This window comes from Suillus bovinus, assembly GCF_016758785.1.
Source record: "Suillus bovinus strain UH-Sbo-P2 chromosome Unknown EDB93scaffold_11, whole genome shotgun sequence".
Taxonomy (NCBI): Eukaryota; Fungi; Basidiomycota; class Agaricomycetes; order Boletales; family Suillaceae; genus Suillus; species Suillus bovinus.
The window spans coordinates 473736-486005 of NW_024542067.1; the positions used below are offsets into that span (position 1 = coordinate 473736).

At 46.4% G+C, this 12270-nt stretch overlaps 3 protein-coding genes across 3 annotated transcripts; all 3 read left to right on the top strand.

Moving 5' to 3' along the window:
- Positions 1-5546: 5546 nt before the first annotated feature.
- Positions 5547-7026, top strand: EDB93DRAFT_1239212 (drug/metabolite transporter superfamily; the record flags this gene model as incomplete). Its single annotated transcript, XM_041451612.1, has 10 exons — positions 5547-5711; positions 5765-5782; positions 5827-5858; positions 5908-5985; positions 6040-6192; positions 6259-6369; positions 6422-6459; positions 6515-6605; positions 6657-6750; positions 6811-7026. 10 exons carry the CDS (start codon positions 5547-5549, stop codon positions 7024-7026), a joined length of 996 nt encoding a protein of 331 aa, XP_041310467.1.
- A 315-nt stretch (positions 7027-7341) lies between these two features.
- Positions 7342-9221, top strand: EDB93DRAFT_1130120 (integral membrane protein DUF6). The gene is made up of 10 exons (XM_041448902.1): positions 7342-7753; positions 7874-7905; positions 7957-8034; positions 8091-8242; positions 8299-8425; positions 8481-8518; positions 8574-8664; positions 8724-8817; positions 8886-9041; positions 9094-9221. The coding sequence occupies exons 1-10, from the start codon at positions 7502-7504 to the stop codon at positions 9142-9144; spliced, it is 1071 nt and encodes a 356-aa protein (XP_041310468.1). The 5' UTR covers positions 7342-7501; the 3' UTR covers positions 9145-9221.
- Positions 9222-9843: 622 nt separating this feature from the next.
- Positions 9844-11711, top strand: EDB93DRAFT_1130147 (integral membrane protein DUF6; the record flags this gene model as incomplete). The annotated part of the gene is made up of 9 exons (XM_041448903.1): positions 9844-10262; positions 10419-10496; positions 10553-10704; positions 10761-10887; positions 10943-10980; positions 11036-11126; positions 11186-11279; positions 11332-11478; positions 11556-11711. 9 exons carry the CDS (start codon positions 9844-9846, stop codon positions 11604-11606), a joined length of 1197 nt encoding a protein of 398 aa, XP_041310469.1. The 3' UTR covers positions 11607-11711.
- Positions 11712-12270: the final 559 nt, after the last annotated feature.

Here is a 12270-nt window from a genome sequence, read left to right on the forward strand (position 1 = left end):
CAACCCTTGCTGTGCATTACTTATGTTTCTTTGCTCGCATATCGTCCCTCCAGAAAGTTGTGGAACAGAGCCCATAAACACTTTCAAACTGTCACGTGCATATTCGCGACCTAATTGATGCCATCTTAACTTGGTCGTACTTTTACACGCTCGTCGCACAGGGTCGGTGATGTTTGATGTTCTCGTACGACATAACATCATGCACAAGACCTTTCGTAAGCATCTCCCTTCTATCTATCCTAAACTACACCAATTATGCCCTGGTCCTTCACCAATTTGCAGCGGATCACGCACGGATCTACTTGTGAACCAACAGTAGGGGTCGACTCTATCACCTCTGCGGCACCGACAGAGACAAATTCAAGTCATAAGTTACTGGAATTCATGCCCGAATGTCCATGTGCTCCAATGATGAACCATCCATTGCAAACTTACCATCTGTTAAATCTCTATGTATTCCCCCTGCGTCCCTCCATTTCAATCAAACCGCTTTTGGAGTAATCCGCTCTAATGTCAGCAGGCACTAGCACACCATTCTCGCTTGCTCACTGGTTGATTCACCCCACTTCCCACTGTCTGGCTCGTATCTACTATATTCATTTGCGGTTGCGGGGAATGCCACCCGTCCTGAAGGATCGTTGTGTCGAACGCTCGTCACCGCAACATCTTTTAACTTCGAGATCTAAGAAGTATATGTCGGATATTACCTTTGATAGAAGTATCCGAAGAGCCGCATCAACTGTACAACGGAGAGATCTTGAAAACTTGAGATCAAGTGGCGACAAAACCAAACCCTCGATGGACACACACGCCGTTCCATGCCACTGAATTATGATTGGCAACATGTCTTGCAACGTACCTGGCTCGTACGATCGTCTCGGATGGCACGTTCCCATTCTGACGCCCATTCAACGACTAAAGCCTCGACACTATAGTAAACCTCATGATCCATGATGTATATTTTCGTCGTCTTCGATTCCGACGTGCGACTGGAATCTACATCTAAAATAATCATTTCGAACAAAAGGCTCATTTTGGCTGGATATATCCGCTATTGAGGAACAGTGTCTTCGTTTGTGGACAAGTTTGTATAATGCGGTCCAAGATACTGAGGCCCTGATTTCACAGATCTGCCGGTGTTGCCCGGTTAATCTACGCCACCGCGAGACGAGTCCTCCCGCTCAGCCACTGTGCTCAGCCTTACCCGATGCCTACTCCCCACCGGCTCCATTCCTGCACTGCTGGCGCCAGTACCACAGCCCGAACATTACCGCAATGCTCCACAAACGCGAGTTTAATCAAGTGTAATAATTTGTATGATAAACGACGGATCACAATCATGCATCGTGCTCGGACCACGCATATGATTGCATATGGTGCTTCCTCCGAGATTATACTGCGGAGAACATCCCCGGGGTGCCGGAGAGTTTATTGCATCTCGATCCATGTTTAGACTTTGCCTCGTGCTCAGATTAATTTTGCTACTAACTACTACAAATCACTCCCGAGGTTCACGTGTAACTAGTGGGTCCCAGTGTTCATCTACCCTGATTGACAGAACTTCGAAAAGAGACTTCCTCGCAACTGTTGAACCTGATGGGAACTTGTGCTACAGGTCTTCTCGCTCAGTGGAGATATAGATATCATTTCTCCTCTCTCGACCTTTCTTGCTCCGCATCCAACACGCTATCTTATCGATTTGGTCGCGATTGCTGGACACCACAAAGGCTTCGATGTTGATGGCTCCTGGTTCCCTGAGCGGTGAGCCACACCGTGTTTACCCTCGTTCGCCTCGGACTTTACCTACTTTTCTATGAATGTCGACACTTTTCATTGATTCAAGACAATACGAGGCTTAGACTACTAGCTGCTCCGAGCTCCACGCACTCTCGTTCTCGTAGTCCTTCATCGCGGAACGTACTTGATTGGGATAGTATCAAGGTTTTCATCTTTTGGCGCCCATCATGGTTTCATTGTTCCTCTCAAGGATACGTTGCGCCCTCATCGGGAAGCACTACTCTCCTTCGGGCAAGGCTTCCTCTCATATTCTTCGACTTCAGCGCCACCTGACTTCTCTGTTGTACCACAACAACTGTAATTGGTTTCCGACAGCGCGCGACCATCTACTTACCCACAGACTTAATGTTTTCTGACATGGGTTCTCTTTTTGATCACTTTTCTGATGTCGGAAAATAGTTTGAGCTTTGGGCGCGCCCTCTATGCCCGTCAAGCATGAAAGCCCTAATTGATGTATAACGCTCTACCGGTCATCCTATCAAAGTTCAAGGCGCGTTTCATCCTAAGTGTTGAGCCACAGCAATGACCGTCCACACGTTGTTTCAGGCTCCTTGGAAGTCTGATGAACGCGCCACTTGCTTGTATCGTCCTTATCAAATAAGTAAGTAACTTCCGGCATGATCGTCTATGTTCTTGTTGTAATCACGTTCATTCTGACACGGAATGCCTGCAGCCTAGAAGTTTGCTCTAAGTATGTCAATTCTACCACATAACTTTGACCCTGCCTACGAGCGCTGCTATTGACTCCGCGGACTTATACACGTCTGCCATTGAGACATATCCCTGGCAGTCGTGGACTTTGGGGTTTGGAACGACAACGATGATCGAGGGTACATACTTTGATTTGACTCCTGGTTGACAGGAGGCACATCTGGAATTTGATTTTTGTGTTGGCCGCTCGCCCTGGCCCGAATATCATGTATCATGTGATGAGTCTGTCACGCGTTCGTAAGTGGCGACGAAGCTCTTGGCTACGCCCAATCCAAGTTTAACTTTCAATTGGTCATTGGTCTAGTGTGTGCTCATCTTCCATTGGAGTCGGGCCGACACCGAAGTACGACACGACATTCTCCGGCACCTTATGCATGATGGGTGATGCAATGCCCTGTTACTACCCATCCGAAATACTTCGGCGAAGTTCCAAATGACAACAAGAACAAGGTACGTGCAGTAAGAACGTAATGACGAGACCTCGAAAACCTCGTCAGCCCGCAATTTGTTGTGACTTATAACCCGAGTAGGAACAGCGGCGGCAAAGACCTATCATAGGCTGGGGCTCGCCGACGCCAACGTCGATGATTCGTCTGCGCTGATTGGTTTTCCAGAATACCTACCACCAAGTCAAGCGCACGTACCCTCACCAAACTCCACTCGTCCGTCACTTTCGCTGTCATTAACCTTCTCTGGTGCACTTTTGGCACTCATCGTCGTTCTCTGCCTTCTCTCCGCCAATATCATCCTACACAACCCTGCCAGACACGCCGTGACTGAGTTATTCTACATCGATATCTCCGACCTCAACCGCATTTTCCCAGAGGATTGTACTACCGTGCTTCTCCCATCTTCACCTGGTATTTCAAAACACGACCCTGCGCTGGTACCACCCCAGGGGGTGGCACCGCATCAGTCATCGCCATCCTCGTACTCGCCAACAGCAACGATGATAGTTGCCCGTCTCAGGGTTCTCCATTAAAATTGAACGGGCTTACACAAACACAAGAGATGATGTGAATTTTTCTTATCTTGTGTCGTTGACTTTCTTAGTTAGAGGGTGATCGAATCTACTTGTATATTCCTTACATAAATCACCTTCCTCTTATGCTATTTGCTAGCTCTCCGTCATTTTCTAGATCGGTAACTGGGAGATCACGCTCTGGTGGGGGTCCCAGTCAACCCAAGGTTTCGGGGCAGTACCAGGTTTCGTTAAGTAGCGTGTCATGCGCGGGAGGGCACAGGTTGGAGGGTAGGTGTGGTGTAGGTGGCGGGAGACTGCACTGGTGGGCAGTAGCAGACGCCGCGATGGCAAGGTGCTTGATCCTATACACGAGCAGAAAAATTCTCAGCGAGTGGCGGCGGTGAAGGTCTCGACCCTCTGCCGAACGTGAGGTTACTAATGCACGTACCTCGTTCTTCTCAACATATGTTGGGAGCCGAAGTGTAACAGGGCACCTACCCCTCCCAACTTATTACGTGCCATATAATGACCTTTCCGCAGTTTGGACTCTATCCCTTTCGTTGGTACTCGGCGCTCCGTCCCGTGCTGTCATCATTATGTCCCCGCTCTTCAACCACATCAACTAGGGAAATGAGTAACGACACGCAGCAGAGTTCAAACTGTTCAAGTTTGAGGTTGAACCTTGTGCTAAACAAGCAGACCCTTAATTGATGAAACCGTCCTGCACGTGCGCGAACCCGCCTTCTTCTATGGAATCTGGAAGAGTGCATCGTGTTCTGATTAGTTGCAGATCATTTAGGCAAGTTAAGGATGCTTTAGGTCTAGCTGTGGGATAGGACTACTTGCGAATGGGACTAATCATATCTCCAATCATCCCCTTAGGATTTGCCAACCTCCGAAACGACTGGAACGACTGTCTTCAAGTCGAACGTTGACAGATATTGTCCATTCACATTGGTATGTGTTTAGGTCTCGCCTTCAGATCTATGAAGTATTGACACGACGTCGTTCTACCTTCAACATTCGTTGCAGCATAGATTGGTCGTAGGATCAGCGTGGGTGCCGATCAACCCAACTCCAAGCTTGCCTGTGCAAGTTCTGGATGGGTCGAGAAGTCATGCGACCTACTATCGATCAGCTATATTTCAAATGAGACTTGCTCTTCACGAGAGCGCTTAATGCGACAAGATCTAGGCGATGGACTACGCCGCTCGAGTTCTCGTAAAAGCCTGGCCATGCTCTTGCTTCCTCCTCCCGATCATTCCCTCGGATATGTCATTCCTTTGTATCCCAAGCCTGTCGGTTTGTCTCCTGCATGTCCGTCTTACGTCTTTAAAACCACAGGTGTCGGTAGCATTCATGTAATAACGTTTGCAGACTCTATCTGACGGTACGTGGATTATCTCATACCCGCGCATGTTTATCATGATCTCTGATAGCTGCTTGCCGTGAATGCGGGGTACAAAAGAGAATTATCGGAGTAATAGAAGGTAATAGCATCGGTGCTGCGATTTTGAGTTATTTATGTAAAATCATCGACTGCGTTTAATTGATTTGATCATAGGGAACATAACAGACATCGTGATAATCATGTGTTTCAACTTCCAGGAGGTTTCAGTGACAAAACACGCAGAGCTAATATATGGTCGGACCTCATATTACTTGCACAGAGGCCCGAATCATACCGCCATCAGAGATGACCAAGTCATCTGCACAACTTGAGTGTAATATCCGGACCGTTCCAGCCTGGGAAAAGCTAAATTGAGCACGTCAATTATGCGTATAGCTAAAAGCATACCTCCTTGTGCTGTCGCTGGGCATTCAAGACGTTCATCGATTAAATGGTTCCAGTTCAACCCATGATCACTACCCTGAGCATCTATTTCCTTATGTACGTATTACCCGTCTAAGACCGCATTAAAATTATTGACTCATCCAGGCGTTGCTGGTTTAAATTAGGTGCACTAACTACGCGAATGACCTTCTGTACGCACCCTCAACTCGACGAACGTCGAAGATGACCGGGCCAGAGTCTTCACTCATCTACTGTGATGACATAGAGAACTATGGTTCGATGCAAACACGTCAAGATGATGGAGCAATCGCGAACAAACCACTCAGCCTTACTGCTAGCAACGCTGGGATGCTATTGATAATATACTCCCAGTTCTTCTTCGCTTCCATGGATATCTCAGTGAAGCTACTGAACGGCTTGGAGCCTCCGGTGCATGCGCTTCAGGTTAGCTGTTCCATCTTTGATATTCAAATACAAAGCGAGACAAATGTAAACAGATTATTGTGATCAGGATGGTGCGTCACAGTCGTCGACTCGAATGTCTATTGATGAGTCTCAGAGCATCACTTTTGTATGTTGCGAGATATACATGTTTGTCGATTGCTTTTCTAGATGACGATTCAAAGCTGATGGTATGAAGGATTGTTGCGGGGATCCCTGATCCGTTAGCTGGACCTAAAGGCGTTCGAATGCTGCTTCTCATTCGTAGTGTCACTGGGTGCGTACTGATATACTTGTACGGCCTCGAACTTGTCGATGATCTGTGTCCCAGGTTTTTCGGGTTAGCTGGCATGTACTGGTCACTCCAGTACTTGTCTGTTGCAGATGCGACGGTGTTGGTGTTTTTGACACCTCTCACGGCAGCAGTGGCTGGATCCTGTATTTTTGAAGGAGAGCTACTCCGTCAAGCAAGCTGTGGCGGGAGGTGAGAGTTATGATTTACCTTTTATAGTTTGTGATTACTTATTGGAGATAAATCCTTAGTTTTCAGCCTGCTCGGTGTTGTCCTCATAGGCAGACCCGCATTCCTATTTGGCCCCCTGAATGGTATTCCTCGAGGACTCCCAGACGTGGCCTCTGCGCAAAGGCTGGCGGGTGTTGGGTGGGCACTGCGTTCTGTCCCGCTCAACCTACAATTTATCTATTTTCGGCAGGGCGTGTATGGTTAGCGTGCTTGGAAATACTGGAGCATGTACGTATTGTTATGAACTCTCTCATGGTAATGACCGCTTTAATGGTTTTGATAGATACCTTGATTCGTGCAATTGGGAAACGTGCTCACCCGATGCATATAATGACATACTTTTCATTATGGTGCACAATTATATCATCTTTGGGGTGTGTCAATGTATCGCTGCGTTTTACGTGTCAATTTATCATCTGTAACAGGATGGTTGTCTTCGATATTCCCGTTGTATATCCTACATCATGGATGTGGATGCTTCTTCTGTTCATGGTTGGTGTCTTCGGCTTTGCAGCGCAGGTGCGCATACCAACTTGAATGACGCTATATTTGCTTACTGGTAGTTCGCCATGATTTTAGACTCTTTTGACGATGGGACTACAGCGAGAAACTGTGTCACGTGGTATCACTGGAATGTATGCTCAGTTGGTTTTTGCTGTGATGCTCGAACGCCTGTTATTCGGAGTCATACCGTCTTTACTGTCAGTTTTTGGCGCCGCTGTCATCATGTCCTCTTCTCTCTATGTCGTTGTGAGTGGTCGCTATGCTTGTTGCCAAATTTCTGTGCTAATGTAGATTTCACCCACTAGATGAAAAAAACAGAAACATCATCAAGACAGTGCCGCTGACAATATTGCAACATAAAATCGTGTGCCCCTGCCCACCATTGACGTCTTGCACTCTGAAAAATACTTCTGCAGTACATACAACGACCATTATGATGTTTCTCATTCACGTTTCACTATCATTTGACAAAACATGAATCTACACCAGACAGCACCACAACAAGCAATACCATTTTCTGAGTTGACGGATTCCTGTCTAGTGTGCTGAGTTCGAGGCGGTCTCGTCATTTGAACTAAAAATAGTACTCGGACTCATCGGGAACAATGACAGAGGCCCGATATGCCGGTTTGGATTGTCAACTTGTTGCCAAATGTCCTAGTACGATTTTAATATCTTGAGAGCGGCCCTTACACAGCACACATATCAAGCCATTACTAGTAGTGCAACGTTCACAGATTGAACTCGGCGAAGACGAACCTCAAAGATGAGCAACAGCAAGTCTCCTCTCGTTCACACCACTGTAGTACACGACTATGGTTCGACACCACCCACTTCTGCCGGCACGTCCCAAGATGATGGAGCAATTAATGGACGGCGCATTGTCCCAGGGTTCATCGTCAATAATGCCGGGATGCTATACATTATAGCTTCCCAATTTTTTTTCGCTTCCATGAATCTGTCGGTGAAGATGTTGAACACCTTGGAGCCTCCGGTGCACGCATTTGAAGTTAGCTTTGTCTCTTTATCTCTATTCCCCGAATGGAATGAATGTCAACACAACAGGTTATTCTAGTCAGGATGGTGCGTCAAAGTATTTTGATGAGCTGCTCTCATTTAAACATTGATTCGTTCCCAGGGTATCACGTTGATGTGCTGTGTGATATACATGTATGTCGGTTACTTTCCAGACAATAATATTCTGTGATTGACGACATGAAGGATTATCAAAAGGGTCCCTGATCCAATCTTTGGCCCCAGAGGTGTTCGAATGCTATTGATAATCCGTGGAATCACCGGGTGGGCATTGATCTGCACGCATTACCTCGAATTTTGGTGATTGTTTCATTGCTTAGGTTTTTCGGATTATGTGGAATGTATCTGTCACTTCAGTATCTATCTGTTGCAGATGCGACAGTCCTGGGTTTCTTGAAACCTCTTACAACGGCGATCGCTGGGTACGTCCTCCTTAGGGAGGGCTACTCCGTCATTCAAGCTGTCGCGGGAGGTGAGAGTTATGCTCTGGCTTCTCTTGTCTATGGATACTGAGAGAGGTACCACTAGTTTTCAGCTTACTTGGTGTTGTCCTTATCGCTCGCCCCCCGTTTCTATTCAAGTTCATACCAAGCGCTAATCCCGACGGATTCTACTTGCCGGAAGCAACCCCAATGCAAAGGCTTGTGGCCGTTGGGTGAGTATCGTCGTTTGTACACTGTTCCCCCATTTTACTATTCAATGTTCTATAGGGCAGGTATGATCGGTGTTGTTGGAGCCACTGGAGGATGTATGTATTGTGATTGACCTTCTTGTGGTAAGGACTGCTTCAACGGTTTTAACAGATACCTCAATTCGCGCAATTGGGAAGCGAGCTCATCCGATGCATGTAATGACATTCTTTTCCTTGTGGTGCACTATCATGGCATCTTTGGGGTTCGCACATACATCCATGCATATTTAACTGTTGCATTAATCATTTGCTCATGTAACAGCATGGCCGTCTTCGATATTCCTGTTGTATATCCTAGATCATGGAGATGGTTACTTCTTTTGCTCATGAATGGTGTCTTTGGCTTCCTAGCACAGGTCAGTCACTAGTGATCGTCCATTGTCCGCAGGTAATTCACTACCTTTCCAGGCTCTCTTGACGTTAGGGATTGCAGCGAGAAACTGTATCACGCGGTTCTACCGGGGTGTATATCCAGATACTTTTTGCTGTAGTGCTTGAACGCCTAATCTTCGGAGTTGTGCCGTCTTTACTGTCAGTTATCGGGGCCGCTATCATTGTGTCTTGTGCTCTCTGTGTCGTTGTGCGTGATATCGTGTTCTGTTACATGACTGCTTTACTCATCTTACTACCAGTTGACAAAGCCAGCACCTACCCCCGCCAGTACCGTTGACAGTACGGCATAACATATTGGAACTCTTGAACTTTCACGGGACCATATAAAGCCTGTAATTGCTCTCATACTCTTGTAGCACTTTCAATTTTTTTCCGCTCGTTCATCCACCTTCAGACAAAAGTCTGAACGCCATCGTGGCATTCACAGCTGACATTGACGACATCACTTACTAGTTCTCACTTATCTGCTAAATGTAGCATCAGTGATAATCCGCGCATAGGAAAGCCACTGCCGAACCAAGTGACTTGTAGCAGCGCGTAGCGCAGCGCTTCTTTTGAGGCGACTGTAGCACCCTGTAACAAGCAGTACTATCATTCCGAGTACTCTGCAACATTTTCAGCAAATCTTTTGTAGCTCGTCAACAACTTCATATTGTCTTCCACGAATTTAGAGTGCTACAGATTCATATCGCCTCTATATATATCTGAATTTTGCTCGATTTTACAACGCTGTGGTGTGGTGTCGGATGAAAGCTGAGAAAACTCAGTAACAGCAGTACTCAAAGGGTCACGTGATTCGTATCTTCCGATGACGCTCATTGCTTCGGAGATTCAGCAAAAATTTCAGCACCAATCCCCCCACCCAACAAAACAAACTGTCGATTTTACTCCGCCATTCGAACTAAAAATAGTACTTGGACGTCGGGAACGTCATGTGCATCATTGACAGAGGCCCGATATGCCGGTTTGGATAGTCAATTTGTTGCCAAATGACCCCGTACGATTTTAATATCACTCGAGAGCGGCCCTTACACAGCAGATATATCAAGCCATTAGTAGTGCAACGTTCACAGGCTGAACTCGGCGAAGACGAACCTCAAGAGTCAAAGATGAACAACAGCAAGTCTCCTCTCGTTCACACCACTGTAGTACATGACTATGGTTCGACAACATCCACTTCTGCCAGCACGTCCCAAGATGATGGAGCAATTAATGGACATCGCATTGTCCCAGGGTTCATCGTCAATAATGCCGGAATGCTATACATTATCGCTTCACAGTTTTTTTTCGCTTCCATGAATCTATCGGTGAAGATGTTAAACACCTTGGAGCCTCCGGTGCACGCATTTGAAGTTAGCCTAGTTTCTTTATCTCTATTCCCCGAATGGAATGAATATCAATACAACAGGTTATTGTAGTCAGGGTGGTATGTTCAAGTATTTCGATGAACTGCACCCATTCAAGTATCGATTCATCCCCAGGCCATCACGTTGATATGCTGTGTGGTGTACATGTATGTCGATTGCTTTCCAAATATCAACACCGTGCGATTGACGACATGAAGGATCGTCAAAAGGGTCCCTGATCCGATCTTTGGCCCCAGAGGTGTTCGAATTTTATTGATAATCCGTGGGATCACCGGGTGGGCATTGATCTGCAATTGTGACCTCAATTTTTGCTGATCCTTTCATTGCTTAGGTTTTTCGGATTATGTGGACTATATCTGTCGCTTCAGTATCTATCTGTTGCAGATGCGACAGTCCTGACTTTCTTGACACCTCTTGCATCGGCGATCGCTGGGTGCGTCCTCCTTGGGGAGGATTACTCCGTCATTCAAGTTGTTGCGGGAGGTGAGAGTTATGCTCTTATTTCTTTTGTCTATGGATACTTAGAGAGGTACCACTAGTTTTCAGCTTGTTTGGTGTTGTCCTTATCGCTCGCCCCCCGTTTCTATTCAAGTTCATACCAGGCGCTAATCCTGACGGATTCTACTTGCCAGAAGTAACTCCAATGCAAAGGCTTGCGGCCGTTGGGTGAGTATCGTCGTTTGTACACTGTTCCCCCATTTCACCATTCGATGTTCTATAGCGCGGGCATGATTAGTGTTGTTGGAGCCACTGGGGCATGTACGTATTGTGACTAACATTCCCGTGGTAAGGACTGCTTTAACGGTTTTAACAGATACCTCGATTCGTGCAATCGGAAAGCGAGCTCATCCGATGCATGTAATGTCATTCTTTACCTTGTGGTGCACTATCATGGCATCTTTGGGGTTCGCACATACATCCATGCATATTCGAATGTTGCATTAATCATTTGCTTATGTAACAGGATGATCGTCTTCAATATTCCTTTCGTATATCCTAGATCATGGAAATGGTCACTTCTTTTGCTCATGGTTGGTGTCTTTGGCTTCCTAGCACAGGTCAGTCACTAGTGATCCTCCATTGTCCGCAGGTGATTCACTACCTTTCCAGACTCTCTTGACGTTGGGATTGCAGCGAGAAACTGTATCACGCGGTTCTACCGGGGTGTATATCCAGATACTTTTTGCTGTAGTGCTTGAACGCCTAATCTTCGGAGTTGTGCCGTCTTTACTGTCAGTTATCGGGGCCGCTATCATTGTGTCCTTGTGCTCTTTGTGTCGTTGTGCGTGATATCGTGTTCTGTGACATGACTCCTTTACTCATCTTACTTCCAGTTGACAAAGCCAGCACCTACCCCTGCCAGTACCGTTGACCGTACGGCATAACATATTGGAACTCTTGAACTTTCACAGGTCCATATAAAGCCTGTAATTGCTCTTATACTCTTGTAGCACTTTCAATTTTCTGTTCGTTCATCTACCTTCGGACAAGCCATCGTGGCATTCACAGCCGTGATTGACGACATCACTTACTAGTTCTCACCTATCTGCTAAATGCAGCATCGTGACAATCTGCGAGGAGATCTAGTCTAATTGTTACCAGAAGCAGCATCAACACCTAGTCAGCACTTGGGAATAGACTAAGACCCCGTCACCTCGCTACTTTCACCCGTGTGAATAATGTACAGATAGCTATAGTCACCCAGGGGAAATACGTACGCAAATTTGCGGTGTGGGACTCGACGCTTATCGGAATTACCTATTCCGTACTGGAGGACTGCACTAAAACCTCTTCGGATTTCTGAATCCAAATTTCCGGCAGATTGTTTCATTCTGTATGCCGCTCTAGTCCGTAGGACTGTCTCTGTTTTAAGAGTTTCCTCATGAACGGTCGTGTTCATAGCATGGATCTCTGTTTCGGAGCAATATTTTACTACTTATCTTTGTCACCGCCAAGGCTAAAGGTTCCAAAGTTTCGTAGCGGAGTTCCCATGAGGTGAGCAAACTGTAGTACTAATATCTTGAATGATCTTAATAATTGAAGCTAATT

What these genes read in the sequence shown, in the direction of transcription:
- EDB93DRAFT_1130120 (XM_041448902.1), top strand. Translation starts at nt 7,502, where the DNA reads ATGAGCAACAGCAAGTCTCCTCTCGTTCACACCACTGTAGTACACGAC. An exon ending in CATTCAAGCTGTCGCGGGAG is followed by an intron (nt 8,243 to 8,298) that starts GTGAGAGTTATG and finishes AGGTACCACTAG; the next exon opens with TTTTCAGCTTACTTGGTGTT. An exon ending in CTTGTGCTCTCTGTGTCGTT is followed by an intron (nt 9,042 to 9,093) that starts GTGCGTGATATC and finishes TCTTACTACCAG; the next exon opens with TTGACAAAGCCAGCACCTAC.